The sequence below is a fragment of the Mastomys coucha genome, unplaced genomic scaffold, assembly GCF_008632895.1.
Source record: "Mastomys coucha isolate ucsf_1 unplaced genomic scaffold, UCSF_Mcou_1 pScaffold3, whole genome shotgun sequence".
NCBI lineage: Eukaryota > Metazoa > Chordata > Mammalia > Rodentia > Muridae > Mastomys > Mastomys coucha.
The window spans coordinates 65,466,834-65,489,126 of NW_022196909.1; the positions used below are offsets into that span (position 1 = coordinate 65,466,834).

Here is a 22,293-nt window from a genome sequence, read left to right on the forward strand (position 1 = left end):
ACCGGACAGCCTACCTGGGTACACCGGACAGCCTACCTGGGTACACCGGTCAGCCTACCTGGGTACACTGGTCAGCCTACCTGGGTACACTGGTCAGCCTACCTGGGTACACCGGACAGCCTACCTGGGTACACTGGTCAGCCTACCTGGGTACACCGGACAGCCTTCACAGTCATGATACATTTTGAGTAAATTAAAAAAAAATAAAAGCACATAGACACTGACACAGAGAAACAAAAGTGGGCCAACAGTTGAACTCAGCTGTGCTTTGTCCCATGAAGTAAGCACATAAATAAAAGGATTTATTGTGTATTCTCAGTAATGCCTACTCCAAGGACAAAAGTGATAGAATTTAAGTTTGGCTCAACAGTCTTCACTATTGTGAGTCATGGTAGTCCATTAGGAATTAAGATTTTTCCACCTAAAAAGGAAAAACAAGCATGAATTTTCAAAAGTTATGTAAAAATGTTTTAAATTAAATTTGAATCCAAAGTACTGGTAAGATTTCTTTTTTCTCTTTCTTTCTTCCTTTCTTCCTTTCTTTCTTTCTTCCTTCCTTTCTTTCTTCCTTTCTTCCTTTCTTCCTTCCTTTCTTTCTTCCTTTCTTCCTTTCTTCCTTTCTTTCTTTCTTTCTTTCTTTCTTCCTTTGTTTTGTTGTTGTTGCTTTTTTTTTATTTTGTTTTTCAAAACAGGGTTTCTCTGCGTAGCCCTGGCTGTTCTAGAACTAACTCCATAGACCAAGCTGGCCCCCAGGATTCAGGATCTCTTTTAAAATGTTCTTTAATCTTGTCTTAATTACTATTCTCTTGCAATGAAGAGAGACCATGACCAAAGCAACTAATAAAAGAAAATATTTGAGGGCTTATGAAGATTTTAGAGGATTAGAGTCCACTACCATAATATGGGGAACAAGGTATCAGGCAGGCATGGTGTTGGGGCAATAGCTTCAAGTTTACATGCAATCCTCAAACCAGAGGCAGAGACAGCCAAGTGGAATAAAGGGGTCTTTGGAAACATCAAATGTCACCCTAGTGACACCTCCTCCAACAAGGCCACACCTCCCCAAGCTCAAATATGGAAGTTTATGGGGAATACTCCCATTCAAACCCTGGCACTGCTCTGTTCACGATGGCTTGAAAAGGGAAATGCCCTAAATGCCCATCAACTGAAGAGTGAATAAGAAATATATGTAATATTATTTATATAATAATATTATATAAAATATATATAATATTTAAGGAAGTAGGAAATTGGAATGTAAATGGATGAGGCTAGAAACAATTATTTTGAGTGAAGTAACCCAGCTACAGAAAGACAAATGTCTCATGGTTTTGTCTCATTTGTGAATAATAGCTTTGTATTTTCATATATGTGCATTACATTTGGAATATCCATAGAGGTTAGGGATTTAGTAAGGAGCCATAGGAACTGGCCTAGGGTAAAGAACAAGAAAGGTGAGGAATGGGAGAACAAGGTAGAGAAGGAGTATAGGGGAGGGATAACTAACACTGAGGGCCTTTTAGAAAACCCACATGGGAAACCCCTAAACAGGAATCTTCCTAAAACATGTGTATGTATTCATACATACATACATAGTTTAAATAGAGTTATCCTACAGTAACAACTAGACAACTCATGCTAGCAAATAGAAACCCAGCACCAGGAATGGATTATATCAATTTTGGTTGGCCAATGGGGTCCTGTAGACTCCCCTAGGTATTACAGGCTATTGTGAGTTCTTTGGGTTACCCTCTGGAGATTGATGATAAGATCATATTGCTGAAGACACCACATTTCATTCATAGAACATGCAGACTCAAGCTGATGTTTGCTTAGAAGCTTCACACTTACTGGCTAGCTTTCATGGTGCTGGAGGATACTGTGCACACTATCAGAAAAGAAGAATAATCATCAGTCAGACATAGCTGTAACCCCTGCAAGCTACCACAACTGGCCTGACGAGATGTACCCACTGGTGTAATAGTAGCAGGAATGTTATGGCAATAACCAACTACTTTCTGCTTAGATCTTAGGTCCACTCTATGAGATGGAAACCATACCTGGCCATGAGCCTGTGGTAGATAGACCCGAGGCCCTGTGAGACAAACCAGTACTATTATTTTGCTAAAGGACATAGTATTAAAATCACTCCTAATAACCTATTGCTATACTCATGGCTCAGTACATCTCTCAGCCCTCATCAAAGAAGCTCCTTCTTGTTTGTTTGTTTGTTTGTTTTGGTTTTTCGAGACAGGGTTTCTCTGTGTACCCCTGACTGTCCTGGAACTCACTCTGTAGACCAGACTGATCTCAAACTCAGAAATCCGTCCACCTCTGCCTCCCAAGTGCTGGGATTAAAGGCGTGCGCCACCACCGCCCAGCTCCTTCTTGTTTGTTAATTGCTGCAGTTAACATGGACCTTCAGTTGGTCAATGTGCAGTTAATAAGAGATTACAGCCCTAAATGCATGTATATTATCCTTTGTGCAAGCTTCTTTAATGTCCACTTGATACAAGGTAGAGTCTTTGGAGAAAAGGGAACCTGAATTGAGAAAATGCCTCCATAAGATTGGGCTGTGGGCAAGCCTGTAGAGTATGTTTAAACTAGTGATTGATATGAGAGGCCACAGGCCATGTGGATGGGGCCTCCCCTGGGTCGGTGGTCTTGGGTTCTATAAGAAAGCAGGTCGAATAAGTGATGAGAAGTAAGCCAGTAAGCAGCATTCCTCCATGGCCTCTGCATCAGCTCTGGTTTTTGTTCCTGTCCTGACTTCCTTCAATAATGAGGAAATATAAGCCAAATAAATCCCTTTTTCCTCAAGTTAGTTTTGATCATGGTGTTTCATCACAGCAATAGTGATTCTGAGACAACACCCCTCCCCCAAAGCTCTTTACTGTAAAGGTAGGGGAAAGATTGTAAGAGCCATATGTGGTGGCTAACATCAGGTAAATAGTGTTTTCCAGGCAAAACAGGATAGTTGGGCCTACCCTGAACTTAGAACAGTGTTGGGAGCAGGCATACTACTTGCATAAAGCAAACAGGATTCTAGAACGGAGTGGGGAAGGTGGGTCCAAAATGCCACCACCAGTTGAAAAGCTATTGGTATTTGATGGCTGCAGCAAGAAGGGAGTCATGTTTGTTTAATGATGTGATTCCTGATAAGGGTAAATATACTCCAGGATGGGTTCCAAGTCTAGGAGTAGATGGCCAATATAAAAGAGGGTGGCTCTGGGAGGGGTTAAGTGGTGAATATGGTCAGACACAGATACAATACACGTTATGTACACATGGGTTCTCTCTGTCTTTCTCTCTGACTCTGTGTCACACACACACACACACACACTCAGGCATATATACACTATCCTTGGAGAAAATAACTGGCCCTGGAAAGTCTGGAATGAAGAATATATTCGGAAAGCAGAGTATCTTTTTCTAGAAATCAAGGGAGGTATCGAAGGCAGTTGACTGCTTAAGAATTGTGTGGGTCTTCTTTTGAAGGGCTCTCGTTGCCCAGTGATGGAATGACTGGACTGACTCTAGGGGACTAAGCAAAACAACCTATGAGTTATAGTGACTCCAAATAAAAGAAAGACTCTTGCATTACTGCTGTGAGGTCCCTACAGAAACTTTTTGAAAAACAATTAGTCATTTGATTAAGTCAACTGTGTAAAGAATCAGTGTAAATGGAATGTTGGCGATGCTTCTCCTTTCCCAGCAGGTCGATTTGATGTTTACTGGCAGCAAGTGGACATCTTTGCACTGTCCACGTCCTGTGCCAGCGCTGGTCCTTAGGAGATGAAACTTGCCTCTGACACTCCAGATCCCTGAGCCAGCCTTAGTTCCTTTGCATGATTGTTGGCAGCCTGTATCTAAAGTAAGAGCAGGTAGAAGTAACCACTTGTAGACCTGTGAGGAGGGCTAGCCCCAAGGACAGCCCCTACTGTGGATAAGTTGAGTCATCTGTGTTCCCTCTCATCACGTTCTTAAATAGACACACTTCTGAAATTCCAGTGCAGGAATTGTTCTAGATATATCTAGGAAATACATGTTGCCAGTTTGTTACCATAACCTTCATCTGTTCTTATTTCTCTCAGCCATGGAATTTCATGAACACTTGCACAGCATAGGCACCAAGGAGGGACTGAAGGAACGGAAACTACAGAAGGCGGTGGAGAGCTTTACCTGGAATATTACAATCTTAAAGGTACTGTCTTACTTGCTTTTCTGTTGCTATGATAAAGTACCTTGACCAAGGCAACTTAGAAAATTTATGTTGCCTAGCATTTCAGAGGGGTGAGCCCATTATGGCAGGGATGCAAGGAAGCAAGCAAAAATGATGGCCAGACAGGAGGCTGAGCCCATATCCTAACCACGAATTTGAAACAAAGGAAACAATATAGAAGTGGAACAAAGTGTAAAATTTCAAAACCCACCCCTAGTGACATACTTTTTTCCAGTAAGGCCACACCTTTTAATGTTCTCCAAACAGTGCTACCAGTGAGCACGAAGTGTCCACATGTCTGAGCCTGTGAGGGAGAGTTTTCTTTTAAACCATCACATTCCAATCCTTGGTTTCCATAGGCTCATGATCATATCATAATGCAAAATTAATTTAGTTCGGCTCCAAGAGTTCCAATAGTCTTTAACAATCTCAACATCTTTTAAAAGTCCAAAGTCTTCTGAAATTCAAAAACAGTTTCTAACTGTAAGCCCTATAAAATAAAAATAAAATTATGTGTATCCAGCATATCATGGCAGAGAATGTACCTTACCATTTCAAAGGGAGGAATGGGACGTGAGGAGGGGCTACTGAACAAGGCTGAGTCCCAGAACGTAAGATGTCAAATCTGAGTTCCATGTCCATTTTCAGGGACCTTAGTTTTAAAGAGCTTACATGGCACAGCCCCTCCAGCTTTGCTCTGTAGCTGAGTTGCTGCTCTTGTTCCCCTCTGAAACTGTGTTTCTGTAGTGGTCTCTGTAGTGGTTTCTGTAGTGGTCTCTGTGGGAAACAGAAGTTTGCTTGAGGAGGAGTGTGTGTACACACAGCTCCCAGCTCTACTCAGTGCTCCTGAAAGAGACTACTACTAGAACAGCCTTTTTAAAGTATTTCTTTTATTTTTGATATGATAATTACATCATTTCCCTCCTCTTTTCTTCCTCTATCCGTCCCCCATATAGGAATATATGAACAAGAAGGAGTTATTGCTCTCTTTCAAAGTCATAATCTTTTTTTCATTAAACATTGTTATAAACATATGTGCGTATGGATGCACATTATTCCTAATACATACATATACACATTTTTTTTTTGTGGTTTTTTGAGACAGGGTTTCTCTGTATAGCCCTGGCTGTCCTGGAACTCACTCTGTAGACCAGGCTGGCCTCGAACTCAGAAATCCACCTGCCTCTGCCTCCCAAGTGCTGGGATTAAAGGTGTGCACCACCACTGCCCGGCTCCATATACACATTTCTAAATACATAATATTCTCGGCCTGGTGTTACTGGTGTGTATATTTTCAAGGCTGACCACTTAGTGTACTGGATGACAAATTGTGTGCTCCTCCGAGAAGACTGCTTCACTCTTAGCATGCCGTGGTTGTCTGTAGTTCTTGTGTAGAGTTAAGCCATGGAAGCTTTTCCTTCTCTATGTTAGCATGTCTGCTGGTGTCACACCATCCTTGTTCAGCTCATGGTTTGGCAGTTATGTTGGTCAGCCTTTATGGATGTAGCTCCTGACATTCCAAGAAGATATGGTCTCACAGAAACCCACTTTCCCCTGGGTTGTTAATCTTTTTGCCTCTTTTCTGCAACTATCCGTGAGCCTTTGGTGTAGGAGATCTGTTGTAGATGTGTTAGTTGGCACTGAGATTCCCAACTTTGTTTTGATTGTAGTTTTCTACAATGGTCTCTGTCTATTGCAAAGAGTGAGTTTTTTTGGTAAGAAGTAAGGACTATGTTCATCTGTGGGTAGAAGGACAAATATTTAACATGTAGTTATGGATTATGCTGGTTTAGTAAAGTGGTGGTGATACGTTCTCCCCTAAGATCCTTGACTTCACTGGCCCTGGTTTCTACTACCAGGCATGGTTTCACTCTTGTTGAGCAAGTCTTATGTTTAATTAGAGAGCCCATGATTACTCCCAAGGTATGTATATGCCACTACTGCACCCTTAGGATTATAGCTTTATGGTGGCCATTGTTGTGACTCATAGGCATCATATCTGGATTGAACTGCTGGTTGCTCCATCCTTCGTCAGCTTGTGTGGCACCTTCTGGTACCATGAAAACTAATCCTCAGAGAATAGGTTTTCAGGTCAGATCCAGCCTAGGTCCTCTGCATCCCAAGTCTAAAGTGCATAGTATCCTTGGCGATAGGAAGTTACCTTCCATCTGGGGGGAGGGCAACCAGGGGCAGTAATCTGTATGTTTGGGGAGTGTTTGGAAAATCCTCCCCAACAACTGAAAAGACTGGTTCTCATGCTTATGTTGTGGTTTTTGTTAGGTGATCTTTGACTCTTAGCATTGTCATGGATGAGAACATTTTATTTAAACTCTACATGTATATGTATATACTGAATTACATGTGTTATAGTTATTTTAGGTGCTAATTAATTAATTAATTCCTTGTGACTTTCCCTGATAGCCTTCTTATTTTACCTCCTTCTGTATGTATCTCCCTCCTCTTCCCTGAATAGAGCTCTCCTACTCATCTTCCCATTTCCCTCCTCAGATCACTCATGCCCTGATCTTCCTTTAGTATCCAGAATATATAAAGATCTCAAAAACAAACAAGGAAACAACAACAAAAAGAAAACAAAACAGACTCAAAAACACATTCAAAAAAGGGACCAGGGATCTGAACAGAGAGTTCTCAAAAGAGTCAAAAACAAAACAAAAGGCTAAGGAATATCTTTTTAAAATAGTCATCATTATCCCTAGCAATTAGGAAAATAAAAATAAAAACAACTTTGAGATTTCATCTTACCCCATTCAGAAGAGCAAAGGTCAACAAAACATCCAACAACAAATGCTAGGTAGGGGATGTAAGAGAAGGCAGCCGCAGCTCCCAGTTGGTGGAATGGAAAACTGGTATACCCACTCTGGAAATCAGAGTGTGGGGAATTTGCAAAAAGCTAAGAATCAATTGAGTATGACCTAGCTCTGTCACTCCTTGACATGTGCTCAAAGGATTCGATATCATCCTCCATTGCCCTAAGGACTCGCTATCATTTTCCACAGGTTCTTGCTCTTCTGTATTCACAGCTGCTCTAGTCACAATAGCTAAGAAATGAAACATGTACAAATAATACAGCCGAGGAGTGGGCAGTGAAAGCAACTGTATATATGTATATATGTATATACACATATACATATACTGTACTATATACATATACACTGCAGCTGTAACGAAAAATGAAATTATGAACTTTTCTGGTAAACGAATAGAACATGAAAAGGCCATATTGAGAAAGGTAACCCAGATCTAGAGAAACAAACATCTCATGTTGTCTCTCACCCGGGGCTGTAAACCTTCAGATGGGAATGCACTGCCTGGTTTAACTGCAGAAGGCAGGGACATGAAAGCCATTGGCTGAGTGCTTTGTTTATAGCATTCAACTCTTTTCTAGTCCAACATTTTAAAGTCTCATGTGTTCCTTCATAAAACAACATAGTCTGGTTCTGCGCAGCAGCAGCTCACTTCCTGGTACCAACCCATAGTAGTTATTGTTCTGCTGCTGTAACAAAATATCATGACCAAATTGACTCATGCAAGAGTTAATTTTGGCTCACAGTTCCAGATGGGTAAGGGTCTCTCATGCCTGGGAAGTATGACAGCAGGCAGCCAAGGCAGGCAGGGCAGGCAGGGCAGGCAGGGCAGGCAGGGCAGGCAGGGCAGGCAGAGCCGCAGCTAGGACCACAAAGCAGAGAGCAGAAGGAGCCTTCGACTCTGAGTGCTGCTTTCAGCTCTCCTCTCAGGACTACACTTCTGTCTGGTGGTGTCAGACAGGAATTACTGACAACACCACACCTCCCAGAGTGGCTCAGGTCCCCATGGCAGGCAGCTTGGCCTTGGCTCAGAGCGAGCTCACAGATCTGTGTTAGGCACATTGGCTTCTCCTGAAGACTAAGTTCCTTCTCGTTTTACCCTTGGAGTACTTGGGAGTCTATAAATACCACTTGCTGTATGTGAAGTTGAAAATACTGATGAGTAATTTAAAGATTTCAGTCTCTCATTTAGTTGTAATCTTAATGCCATCCTACTATAAACTAGAAAAAGTAGTGGGGCATGATCAGAGGGGAGTGAAAGGAATTACCATTTGTAAGGAACTTCCTTCACGTGAGAGGCCTTCTATAGTTATCTTCAATATGAATGCTTTAAAATTAAATTTTTATTATGAGTAATATGTGTTCATTATAAAAACATTAGGAGTAATAAGACAAGACAGACATAATTCTAGCATCCAGAGGAACTTAGTTTTGGAAGTTTGATATACTAGAATTTTTCCTATGGTATATATAACATGGAATGATTTGAAGTTGATATGTACATGTACCTTCTGAATATTAACATTCTTGCAAGTGCTTGGAAATGTCACAGAAGCATTTTTATTACAGGACAACCACATGTGCCCAATTAATGCTACCCAGATGAGCCCAACACAGTGCTTCTCGCTACCCACCCCAATGCTTTCTGTTCCTGAATGAGACACACGCTCACACACACACTCACACACACACACACACACACACACACGCTCACACACACTCTCTCTCTCTCACACACACACACACACACACATACACACAGCCTTAAACAGCTCAATGGGTGGGCCACTGCCTAACCTCCATATGACTGATCCTCCCCAATATTCCTGAGTTATTGTTGTGGGAAATATTTTTTAATAAAAGGACTAGCACATTCCAGCACTTGAGCCACCAACTCTTAGCCCCGCTGCAGTCCTGCTGGCTCTGTCTCTACCCGCCAGCTCTCTGGTAGGGCCAGAGCGACCTTCTGTGCTGCCAGCTTCTCTCAGCCCACCAACTCCCCAGATGGGCTGGATGGACAAGTAACCAGAAAACCCTTTTAGACCTCTCTCCCAGAGGAGTGGTATGACCACAAAATTCAACATCACACCCATTTTGAGAATTAAACAATCCAAAACAAATGAAGGAAACTGAAGTACTGTATGTGCCTATTCTTAGGCCTTGTCTATTTTGCCCAGCAGGATAAAAAACCAAACAAACAAGATTCCCATAGGGCCCATGTTAGACAGAGTTTGAGTGTCCTGTGGAGGCATGTAAAGCAGCCTTCACACTATCTCACTGTGTGGCTGTCTGCCTAGGGCAGCCATCTTGTCATACTATTTATCTGTGTGGCTGTCTGCCTAGAGCAGCCATCTTGTTATACTATTTATCTGTGTGGCTGGCTGTCTGCCTAGGGCAGCCATCTTGTTATACTATTTATCTGTGTAGCTCTCTGCCTAGAGCCACAGACATATTTTAATAATATTTGTATAACATCTATCTGTTGATCTCTCTACCTGGAGCCACAGACAATATTATTTATTATCTGTACATAGCAGGCAGTATTATCACTGCCTCTCTACTCTGCAGTCAGTGACTAGTTTTTCCTATCTTAGTTCTGAACTGCAGGCAAAATTCCCCACATAATTCGGACAGAATCTTTATATAAATCTATCCTAAAAGCAAATAATCTCAATTTTAAATTTACAGTTCAATCCCTCTGTCCTAAAAAGTAGACAACTTCCATTCTACAGGTCTCTGACTCAGAGCAGCCTGTTCTCCCCAGTGCAGGGGACCTCAGCACCTGCCATTGGTTTCTTTGTTTTAATGTCCCCATCTCCCCTGCCCCAAGTCCATGTGACTCCCATCTACTCACTTAAAAAACAAAACAAACAAACAAAAAAACAAAAAACAACCTCTAACTCTCAGACTAATAATCTTAAATTTCTACTGGTTTCTTGCCCAGCACATTGGTTTGCCACCTGTTGCTGGAAATATTAAAAGAAAAAAAAAAAACAAAAAAACAAAAACAAACAAAAAAGGACCAGCACATCCCAGCACTTGTGCCAGCAACTCTCAACCCCACTGTGGTCCTGCTGGCTGTCTCTACCCGCCAACTCTCTGGTAGGGCCCGAGCTCCCAAGTTCCTCTGTCATCAGCCCCTCTCTCTGCTGCCAGCTTCTCTCAGCCCACCAACTCCCAAGAGGGTCTGGACCAGCAAGCTTCCCCCAGTGGTCAGCCACCACATCACCCATCAACCTAGTAAATCAAAACTCTTGAACCTAATAATTAACCAATCAGATTTATGTATCAATAAATTCTTAATTTACAAGATGCCAATACAATAATTTCAGAACCAATTGATAAAAGCTTTATCCCAATTATTCTAACATTATATCATAACTACCCAGGGCTGGTTAAAACCATGCTGGCTCATGTCCACCTCCATGTTGGCCTTCTTCCTCCTCCCCTGAGACACTCTCCATCTCTGCAACTCTTAGCTCTGCCTCTCTTTTCCCTGTCCAATCACAGCCCCCCTGCTGCCCTAATATAGTTGGACAAGAAAAATCCTGCGACAAGTTATCAGTTACTAAAATCTATGTTCCATCTTTGCTGCCCTAGACCTAGTCATGCAGCCTTCTTGAGCTGCTTCCCCGGCTCCTACATGATGGCTGTGTTCTCTGACCCACACCTTCTCAGGCATGCTGTCTTGGTTATCCTTCTCCCAGCATGGCATATTTCTCCCTCCTCCTCCTTCCTCCAACCCTTTCTCTGAGAATCCTAAAAGTCCTGCCTCTGTCTCCCTGCCCAGCCATTGGCCACCAGCAACTTTACTTACCAGTGAAAACCAACGAGGGGAGGGAGCCTCAGTATCATGCAGACTTGTGGATTCTCGTGCAGTTTGTGAGACTCAGACTAACATAATACAATCAACATTAGACCAAGTCCACAACACTCACCCTCCAAATTTTATTCTCAGTTTAAATTACAGCTATAAAGACATTATCAAGCTGCATTTTGCTGATTTAACTTAATAAAGGGTTTTTCTTTTCAAAGCTAGCCAGTTTAGATTTTCTCATGTTAAACTCTTGAATTTTTTTTTTTGTTTTGTTTTTCGAGAAAGGGTTTCCCTGGCTGTCCTGGAACTCACTCTGTAGACCAGGCTGGCCTCAAACTCAGAAATCTGCCTGCCTCTGCCTCCCAAGTGCTGGGATTAAAGGTGTGCGCCACCACTGCCCAGCACTCTTGATCATTTTTACAATTACAAAGTCATTTTCATGTATTCAAGCACTTACCTTCCTACAGAAGTTTTGTGTGTGTGTGTGTGTGTGTGTGTATGTGCGCACGCGCGCGTGCGTGTGTTATGTTGTGTTTAGAATATATAACAGACATAAGAATTTATAACAAAAAGGGATTTGGCTTTACTGTTGCTGTCGAGGGGGTGGAGGGTGGATCACAGGTCTCCTGTACGTTCAGAAATAGAGTATGGTGCTTTAAGTTCTATGGGAGAAACAGATTTCTTTTGGCTGTTAGAAGTACAGCAGTGGGCCAGGTGCATGTGCTCCCTCCTAGCCTCGTGTCTAGGCCTGTATGCAGACTGAGGCTTGCCAGGTGCAGACTTGGGATCAGCTTGAGCTATGTAGGAAGACACCGTTAAAAAGCAAATGAACAACAGCAGACGCAGAACTGTGGTCCCAGTCCAGCCTGCTGAATCCTAGCTTCCATTTTCCTGAGTCCCTTGGGTCTGCTTTTTAAATGTACTAAGCTTGAGACGTGCTATGCTAGAGTCATTGAAATGGGAACCTTCTGTGTATACTAATGAGAGACAGCACAGTATGCAGGTGATGGGAAAGAACAGCTGTGTCAGCTTTTTGAATTATGTCTAGAAAAGACAGGCTTGCGTTTATGAGAAAAGAAATTCATGGGGTCAGGTAACAAGTAAGGTCTTTTACATTTTGCTAGGAATCTACACATGGTGCCTATATTTATTATGTGAATTTAGATATATTCATTATGTGAATGAGTGCTTTGTCTGAATGCATTTCTGTGTAACGTGCATGTTTGGTGCCTGGGGAGGTCAGCAGGGGACATTGGGTCCCTTGGAGCTAGAGTTACAGTGCCTATGTAGTACAGTGGTATGTATGCATTGCTTACATTAAGCCTGTCTGATTTCGAGTCATTGCTTTAGGGTCAGCACATCTCTCCTTAGGCTTCACCTTCTCATTTGATCCACAGAAGAGGCAGGCATCACCTACTTCTGGCCTAGGGCAAGCAGAGAATCTTTAGTCATGCTCACAGAGGTACCTGCTGGTAAAAAGCTAAAGTAAAAAAGTCTAAGGATGTTTACTTGGGTTTATTGTTGTTTTATATTGTAGAAAATTTAATCACGATCCAGGGTTTCTGCCCTACCTTTGACCATTTAGTTCCTGGATAAAAGGCACACACAGCCTTTATATTTACAGGAAGCCTGAAACAGCACAAGAGCTGGGCGGATAGCTGGTCTGTACTATTATTACATATTCCATGCTATTAGAATCTACTTTCCTAGCAGTGACCCTTAGTTATTACTTACTATGTTTCATCTGGCTGCTCTTAACTGCAGTTGGCCAGCTCTCAGGCCATGTTTTCTTGAATCCTAACCCATGTTGACTTCCTCTTCCTCATTTTTTTTTTTGTTTTAAATCTTTGCTTGCTTATTTAGCTTTCCAGTTTTGAAAATTAGTTTGGAATATGGAGAAAAGAAAGCAATTCTGTTCATTGTTCCCTTGAACAAAGCTGCAGTGAGTGTTTACATACAAGTCCTCGTATGTTTATCCCTTAGTGGGTGAATACTAAGTGCAGACTCAGACCAGATGCACCTCACAGGTACTATGTGTCAGACCTTGCATGGAACTCTCAACACAGTTTACAAGCGGCAGCACAACTCACATTTGTGTTCACATTGACCTTAGTACTGCTAGTTTGATGGACTTGGAGTGTTTATCAACACTTCCAATTGTTAGTGAGTGGAGGAGAGTGAGCATCTTTCTTATGATTTTCTAAAATGGTGGTGGATTTTAAAAAAAAAAATTTACTTTCTATCTATTTGTGTGTATGTCCATGTGTATGCATATGTATGCTGGTATCCATCAGCCAGGAAAAGGGCATTCGATCCTCTGGAGCTAGAGATACAGGTATGTGTGAGTTGCCCAGTTTAGATGCTGGAAATCAAACCTGGGTCCTCTACAAGAGCAGAAACCCCTCTTAACGTCTCAGCCATCTTTTCAGACCCCTAATGGCAGGTCTTATCACGAGCTTGTGTTTCTTCTTAGGATTTGTTAAGATTCTTGGAGATTGTGTATATGTGTATGTGCTTATGTGTGTGAGTGTGTGTTCACCCACATGTGCGTGTGTGTGTTTTGATACTTTCACAAGACACATACATCTGCTTAAAATCTTTTTCTCTGTTTTAAATTTCATGATATTTGTAAGCAGTATTGCTACATTTAAGCACTGTTGCCTTGCTCTGAAGCATAGCATTTGCTATCAGTCGTGTCCAGTATGGGATGGTGCTGGAGACAGAGAGACAGAACACAGGGTCTTCTGCATACTAGATGTGCACTGCACCACTGAGACGGCATCAGCCCTTTCCTTTCACATCTCCTACACCTCTATGGCCTCTGTCTTTATGTGCCACATTCACAGTCAGTGGAGCTTCCCCTTCCCCTGCTTCAGGCTCCAGCCTTGGTGGCCATCCTGAATTACATGCGACCTCTTGCTTGTTGCTTGGTTCACTCTCAGACACTCTGGTGCTGCTTCTCTCTGGTGGTACCATTGGTGTGTGTGTGTGTGTGTGTGTGTGTGTGTGTGTACACTATGGTTTTCTAGCTTTGAATTGGCCCAATGTCACTTGTCTCTTCTCTTTCTATCCAATTGTTTTTTCCCCAGCTCCATAAACAAAAGATAGAAGAACCACCATTAAATTTGTCCCTCCCTTGTTCGGTTGAGTATAAGAAAGAATTTTCTGAATTTTTATAGCTTCTCAGTGTACCCACTGTTAGCTTTATGAACCTGTTAACTTAAGTATAGTGTAGTAGCACATGCCTGCAGTCACAGCTCTTAAGTGACCTGAGCAGAAAGACTGAGTTTGAGTGCAGCCTGGCTGAGCTGTGCAACAGGACCCTGTTCCTTCGTTGTCTCACCTCCTGCTCAGGCTGGCTGCTACTGTGGTTTTACCTTGGTTCTGTTCTTATCGGTTTCACTCTCCAGCAGGAATGGGGAGCGGGGCTTCTGTGGCTCATTTCTCACCAGCACTGTGGGCAGTTGGTCGATCTTTCTTCTGTCCTCAGTGAGGTAATCTCTCCCTGAGAGTAGCTGCCATGCATGTTCATTGCTGTGCTTCTGATGGCAGAATCTCATGGTCGAAGAGTCCTGATGTAGCTGGATACCAGGAACAGAAATTCACTAAGACTAGCGGGCAGAGAATGGGGTGAGAGTGTTGGCACACGCAGGAAATCATGAGAGACCCCAGGGAACATGGATCAAAACACTGCATTCCTGCCTCAGAGGGCCAGAGTTGCCAGAAGCCCTGGTAACCTAGAGCATTCATGTCCCCTAGGCCCAGGGTTGTGCTGGCTTAGCTCCGGCATCTCTCCATTCTTCATGGCCAGCTAGCTCCTGCTCATGTGGCTTCTACTGTGTTATAGCTTGGCCTCTCCTTGGCCTTCTGCAACTGCTCTTTATGAGCTCTGTAGTAAGTGTACCCTGTGGTATTTGCTGGCTCAGCCCAACCTTTTAGTTCCAGGCCAGCAGTCCCACAGTGACAGACCTCCTCAAATTGGTTCTTACCCAGCCCTAATCCCTGTAGCCAAAAGATGGATGCCTTCACTGGCAGCTCCAGTTTCATGTTGCTGTGTAACAAACTAACTCAAAACTGGGGGCTTAACACCCCCTGCCATTATTCTATACATTAGCTGTGCTTAGCTGGATGGTTTTCCTGATCCATGTGGTCAGGGCCAGTGGAAGGCTTTGCTTTGTTGGGAGCTCACGTGGCTTAGAATATGGAGCAGGCTTCACTTGGCTAGCATCTCACTGAAGGGCTGGGGCAGAGGGCTTGTTTAGTGTGTGTGTGGCAGGCTAAAGCAAGCTGCTTACAGCCTAAGCTGTCATCAGATGAAATGCCCAGCTGGTCCCCCATGTCCTGCACTGTTTGCCTTCAGAAACAAGGATAAGAGGGAAACTCCAAAGGTAATTAGAGACTTATTCTCCCTGGGAACATACGACTTCTGCCAAAAATAAGTCAATAAACCAGATGGTGTCTGTACAGACATAATCTAGATTTTCTTCATTTATCCTCGATACAGTGCTTACCTTAGAAACCTGATGACTGGCACTCATTTCTTGTACAAAAATTAATGTGATGGTCCATGGATGACTCTTCCTCTAAATATTAATTCTCAGCTGTTTTAGTTACTGTACTACAAGTGGTATCATGTTGCCAGTTTTCCTGAAAAGCTATACTTGACTGGAAGCTACTTTTCTATTTAAATAGTGTATGAGTGGCTCAAAAAAACAAACAGTGCTAGTGTTCATCATTAGGCCAGCTACTCTTCCTGATCCATTTACAACAGCATGTCCACCAAGACCTTACTATGTGCAGTGATCTTAGCAAATGTGTGATCAGAAGGAGTGTGAGGGAGGGGCCTGTGTGTGCTGCTTCTCTTACTACTGTCAGAGGTACAGGGCTGGTCCTGGGCATTCTTCACTCTGCATCCCTCTCCCTTTCCTCCTGGATCTTGGTCTGGAAGCTCTTCCTGATCTCCTGCTTTCTGGGCCCAAGCTGTGGCTCACTTCCTCCATGGTCCAGCTGCTCCTGAAGCCTCCTCCCCACCTGTGGCCAGAATGCCAGTGGATGAGGCTGCGTTCCCTGTGACAGGCCCATGACAGGGACACGCATCAGAGTCAGTTTATAAACATTGCAGTCTAGATACTTTGCTGCCCAACAATGGCTGGACTTCATGGTAATATTTCATGGGGCCATGGGGAGAACTGAGTAGAAGTCATCGTTCCTGAAAATCCTTGGATGTGCCAGGTTCCTTCCCTCTCTCCTATCTAGGCCTAGCACAAACTATCTCCTTTATAATGCTGCCTAGGAACCTCCCATCTTAGGTGAATGAAATAGGAAATTGTTTTCTTGGGAGAACAACATTTCTTCTGGATTTACATTAAATTGATTTCTTAATTTGAAATTTTATAGAACTTTTGTAAGTTGAAGGATAACTTCAAGTGGCAGTGGGAGCCTCAAGACTCCAGAACAAAGTTGAACCCATCATTCTTGTATGATAAAGATCTGCACATACAATCTCTTTAGATTGAGGAAGACAGCTGAAGCCAGAACACAGTGTATTATTTTCCTTCTTCCCTGGTGCCTTCTACTGCCTCTTGCAGAGCTGCTGTAGTTGTAAGTAGGGCAGAGGAAAAGCACCTTCCTTTCACTTGTCATGCACATTCAGCCCTGTGTGTACAGTCGTAAGTGCCTGAGCAGGAAAGCCACGGATGGAAGACACACGGCATATTTAGACAGTTCTCATGGCCTGTAGGAAAGCACGTGCCCTGGTGCTTGAGCTGTGGGTTACTGTGATGTTGGGTAATCTTGTTTCAAGTGTGAAGCTTAGTGAGACTTCAGTTGGAAGTAGGCTTGACCAATAGGAGACCTTCTTTCTGGTTACTGTGCTTGGCTTTAGCCTTCCCCAAGAAAGGATGGTGAGGGGTGTTTTGCAGCCCGTAAGCCAGAGCTCTCATAGCCCTGCCTTCCCATTCACTCATTGCTCATTCAACACACAGGAAATGCAATTCTCTGTTTCAGTATTTACATTATGGGAAGCATGCATACGCTGCAGTGTTGAGATGCTGAATATATAGAAATGGTAGAAACAGAAAGACAGGAGAGGGAAAGGAGAGGAGAGGCAAGGCTGGCTGGACACACAGAGAGAGAGAGGGAAGAGGAGAGTTGGAAAGAAGGGGCAGAGAGTAAGAGGGAGTGGAAGGGCCAAGCAGCCCCTTTTCTAGTCAGCCAGGCCTACCTGGCTGTTCCCAGGTAGCTGTTGGGTGAAGCCTAGAAGGAATGCTAACATATGCTAGGTCTGGACGTCACTGGATAGTTGTCTGCCTTCACTGGGTTTTAGTGCCCCCTAGGCCTCAGCCTGAGTTGGCATTGTCTCCGGGAAGTGGATGGCATTGTTGCCACAGTCTTCAATGTTCCTCTCTGCATTCCCAGGGAATAAGAAAGTCAGCCCGGTTTATTTTTGTGTACAGCTGGAAGCCCTAGAGAGGAGGGGCTAGTAATACCAAAGATGTTTGGAAAAGCCTTAGAAAATCAAGTTTTTTATATATTTACCTAAAATTACATAGAATGCATACATGTGTATATATACACACATACTATAAATTTTAGAGACTATAACATAGTATGACTCATTGTGTTATTAAACAACTTCCATTTGGTACAGCTACCTTCCATGCTGCCCCTCCATTCCCACCCTTAGCTGTTTGTCCATTTCCTACCTTGTGTCACCTGTACCCTGTCATTCCTGTCAGCGCCCCTGCTTCTGACACCTGCAGTCCCTTGTGCCATCCTGGTCTCTGTGTTTATTCCATGTTGTATAATCACATCTGAAGGTTTAGAGCTATGAATTATAGACATCACTCAATGTAATCATTTCTAGGTCTCTCCTTGTAAGTTTCACTTTTCCTTACAATTGGATAGTATTTTATAGTATATGCACCATAGTTTCACTATCCATTGTCTGCTCAAGGACATTTAGGGTGTTTCCATTTCCTGTCTATTGTGAGAAATGTCTGTGCAGTAGGATGTTGGGTCCTTGAGGCACATGCCAAGGGCTATATAAATGGGTCAGGTGGTTGGCTTATTTTTAATTTTGGGGGGCTCTCCACACTGATTTTCAGAGTAGCTGTACCAATTTGCATTTTCACCAGCAGGGAATGAGGCTCCTCTTTCTCCATAGCCTCACCAGCATTTGTTGGCCATTGTTTTATTGATCTTTGTATTCTGATTGGTATAAGATGAACTCTCAAAGTTATTTTGACTGTTATTTCCCTAATTGCTAAGCATAATGAACATTTTTTAATTTCTTAGCCATTTTTAGATGATTATGTAACTTTTGTCTTCAAGTTCATTTATATGATATATTTATTGACTTATTTTTAACAAACCCTGAATTTTCAGGGTCAAGCCAATTTGCTCACGGTTGATGTTCTTTTTGATATGTGCCTAGTATTTTGTTGGAGATTTCTGCACTTGTGTTCAGCAGGAGCTCAGTCTGCACTTTGGTTCGTTATGCCTTTCCCTAGTTTGTATGTCCGGGTGCTGCTGTTTTTCAAGGAGGATCTTGGGAGCCATTGAAGTCTGGTAGAATTCTTGCAGCGGTTACTTTTAAACGTTACTTTGTGGGGGAGGAATAGGGGGTTTTCCGGAGGGGAAACCAGGAAAGGGGGGAATATTCAAAATGTAAATAAAGAAAATATCTTTAAAACAAAAAGGAACGAGGTTGCTCTAACTGAAGGGAAGCTTGTGGAGGGAGAGAGCAGGTGTCAGGAGCCCAGTCTGGAACATGTCAAGCCACAGAAGGTGTTACAGCTAGGCATTTCCACTAAAGACAAATAACCTTCATTAACAAAAGTACCATTCAAGTGCTAGCCCAAGAATGAAGACAGTAAATGAACTTTAAAAATCAACAACATGAAGAGCTCTTTAAGAAAAACCACAATAAAATCAATAAGCCACAATCTAGGCTGAGGGAAAAGTATGACAAAAATTACTAGTGGGGAACATAAAAGGACTTCAAATCCTGTGGACAGTACGAGGATATCAAAATAATATCAGAAAGTATTCTGTGCCCACAAGCTTGGTATGGAGAATGGGCAAATTCCTTAAAGTATAGTCTTCCAAATCAGTCTACAAGGCCTGCATTACCCTGATACTTAAAAACAAAGACAAAACACTATAAACCAATATTTTTATGGATATAGGGAAAATACAAAAATGTATATGTCATGGACAGGGGAATCTCTACTGGGTATGCAAAGCAGACTCAGCTTGAAAAAATTAATTCATGTATTATGTCATATCAGTAGACTAAAGAAACATTGCAGTAGGTGCAGGAAAGAAATCTGACACGGAATCCAGGGTCCATTCTTAGTACTCATGGTAAGATGGAGGGAGGGACTTCAACACCACTAAGAACATCTGCACAACCCACAGCTGATGGTGACACTTTGTGGTAAGAGTCTCAGAGCTCCCCTTAAAGATCTACAGTACACCAGGGCTGTCCTGTAATTATGTCACCTGCTTCCAGCATGGCATTAGAGATCCTGGCTCGTGCACTAACACAGAGGGAGCTAAGAATAAGGAGAAAAAGGACTGGTCTTGTTCACAGGTGATATCATTGCTTATATATAATATCTGAAAATTTAACAAGTAATTAATAAAATGCCTGGAACTGTGTTCTGTTTGTTTTATGTTGCTGTGAGGTCAACTTTACATAACTGTGGAGTCATCTGGGAATAGGGAACCTCAGCTGAGAAAATTCCCAACCAGATTAGTGACCAAGAAGAGTAAGAAGTCAAGATCATGGTCAGAATCCCAGCACCCCAGAAGTTGGGACAGGAAGATCAGGAATCTGGGAGCAGGCCCTGCTGTATAAAGGCCAGCATGGGCTGCATGAGGAATCTGGGAGCAGGCCCTGCTGTATAAAGGCCAGCATGGGCTGCATGAGGAATCTGGGAGCAACCCCTGCTGTATAAAGGCCAGCATGGGCTGCATGAGGAATCTGGGAGCAACCCCTGCTGTATAAAGGCCAGCATGGGCTGCATGAGGCCCTGTCTCAGAAAGAAGAAACAGAGTAAGGGAAGAGGCAGGAGTAGAATGGGCAGCAGATGTGTTCGAGCTGCAGTGGTGCTCCTCAACACCCTAAGCTGCACAAGGCCACCGGCCTCCAGAGGCAAAACCAACAGCGGAGACTGCACAGAGCCATCGCCAGCTCAGACTAGACAGTGGCCCACTGTGCCTCAGTCCCTCCACCTTCTCTCACCCATATATGTATTGGGCTACATCTGTAGTAGAGCAGTGGTCAGACCTCATACAGGAAACTAAGTTGAACCAAGAGTTTACATCCGGAGCAGAGGAGCCTTCCTTTACTCTCTGCTCAACAGATGCTCGGCAAGGGCAGTTGTGCACCTACGACCATCTGTTTCAAAGGCTGTGTGGATTCATAGGCCAACTTCAGGATGGCTTCATGTCAGTGGTTGTCAAAATGAGGGCTTGTGGGCAGTGGGGTAAGGTAAGGCTACGAGAGCTCTCAGCAGCACTGGGCTAACCCTGTGTCTTAGTTGCAGTGTTGTTTGCATGAGATAAAGTAACAGAACTAAGGGGCACACTGACAAATGTTACTTCCTGGTTCCGATACTATACCTCAGCTATGTGAGATGCCACCAACAGGTGAGTTTGGGGAAAGGCCACAAACTAGACACACGGGACCACTCACTAGTGTGTGTCCCTCTCTGACTTCATACTGCTGCATGACCTTTCATGCAGAATACCCTTTCCGTCAGGTAAACAGGCGGTGCTGAACCAAAGTCACGATTCAAGTGCAGCTGGAAGAAGCAGTGACTTACCCGAGTTACTTATAGAAGCAGGAGATCCTCAGAAAGCCCATGTCACCAGTATCCTGTAAAATTGCAGGCAGCTATACCACTGAGCGGTCTACGACGACAGTTGGCTTAGTATTTGTGTTATACCTTCAATGTGAAATGGTCCCAGAGGCTCATGAGTTTGAACACTTTTTTATTACTTATTAAAACAAACATTAAAAGGAACAACCAAGATTGATTAGGTAGTCTCATCCCTGAAAAATATGATGTAACCAGTCTAGAGAATAGAGAGAACATAGTGGAGATGTGTTCATGTCTTACAAGGCAACGCAGAGAGGCAGGGGACTGTAGAGTACAGTGGTGAACACATCTCCTTCTGACTAAAATCGACCTCCTCAGATGTGGTACCAATAAAAACTAACATCCCTTCTGCAAAATCACAATGCCTATATCTGCAGAATGGCTGTGATGTATTGTCCAGCAACATTATGTCTGTCAAATGGTGTTTCATTACATATTCTTTTCTAGGGACAAGCGGATCTTCTGAAGTATGCTAAGAATGAGACCTTGGAGAATCTGAAGCAGATCCATTATGCAGCTGTTTCGTGTGGACTGAACAAACCAGGCACTGAAAACGCCGAGGCCCAGAAGCCGCGACGGAGCCTAGAAGTCATCCCTGAAAAAGCCAGTGATGAAAATGGAGACTAAGGGTCCTCCCAGTCACGGTGGACTTTCCACTGAGAACCAGTCAGCACTGCACTGGCTCACTCCTGAGGATAAGATCTGGGATGTCAGCACAACTGGAATACCCAGCTGCAGTCTATCACTGCTGTGAATGTATGTAGCCACCCACGTGTGAAGGCAAATAAACTCTTTAACAAGAAACTCTATCCTGGCCCAAACATGCTGTCTTTGTATACAAAACGCCCTGAGTCCCACTGTGAAGAGCAGTGCCTGCTTCTTCCCAGCAGAGCAGGCAGTTCATGTGTGGAAGCAGTTCACTCAGGTGGAAACGGATTGGATTGTTGAATTCATATTTATTGGTGAAACAGGGAATGTGCACACCTAACTTGTGTGTGCTTGCCAGTCTGGCGCTGCAGAGGATTCGGTGGCGTGCTTGCTGAGCCATATTTACTAAGCAGAATGTAAGGACCTAGGGGCTGAGGGGAATGTGCAGTGTGACTAAGGCTGCCTCACTGAAGATGTGCTGCGCCAGCATGGGCAGCCAGGTGGAAGCCGCACCTTGTACATAGTTTTTCATTGTATGATGTAGTGGTCACATTAAAGATATCTTTTATGATATTTCTCCAATAGCAGTGCATGCTTTTAGTGAAACTTTAACTTTTAAAACATGTTCTCTTTCAAGAAGCCAATTACTTGTTAAAGGACTGCTAAATATAACAAGTCATTGTCTGGCTTTTAGAGTGGTTGTGATGCAAGCTCAGGCCCCACACTGGCCTCTGCAGACATGAGTCACCCCTAACCAAGGGTGCCATGCTGCTTGCAATTATGAGCAGAGTCGAGTGGGGGCAGGTTACACTTCCCTGCAGGGCCACCAATGACCAGTGCCTCAGTTCCGTCTGAGAATCTTTCTCCTTCATAGTGAAGGGCACCTGCGCC

At 43.4% G+C, this 22,293-nt stretch overlaps 1 protein-coding gene across 1 annotated transcript in view; it reads left to right on the forward strand.

Annotated features, from left to right (window-relative positions):
• Positions 1–21,984, forward strand: part of Plcl2 (phospholipase C like 2) — a 183,492-nt gene extending 161,508 nt beyond the window's left edge. Inside the window, exons 5-6 of the mRNA XM_031347833.1 lie at positions 4,095–4,204; positions 21,202–21,984. Coding sequence (XP_031203693.1) covers positions 4,095–4,204; positions 21,202–21,381 — 290 coding nt within the window. The 3' untranslated portion in view covers positions 21,382–21,984. The remainder of the gene's footprint in view (positions 1–4,094; positions 4,205–21,201) is intronic.
• The last annotated feature ends 309 nt before the right edge of the window (positions 21,985–22,293 follow it).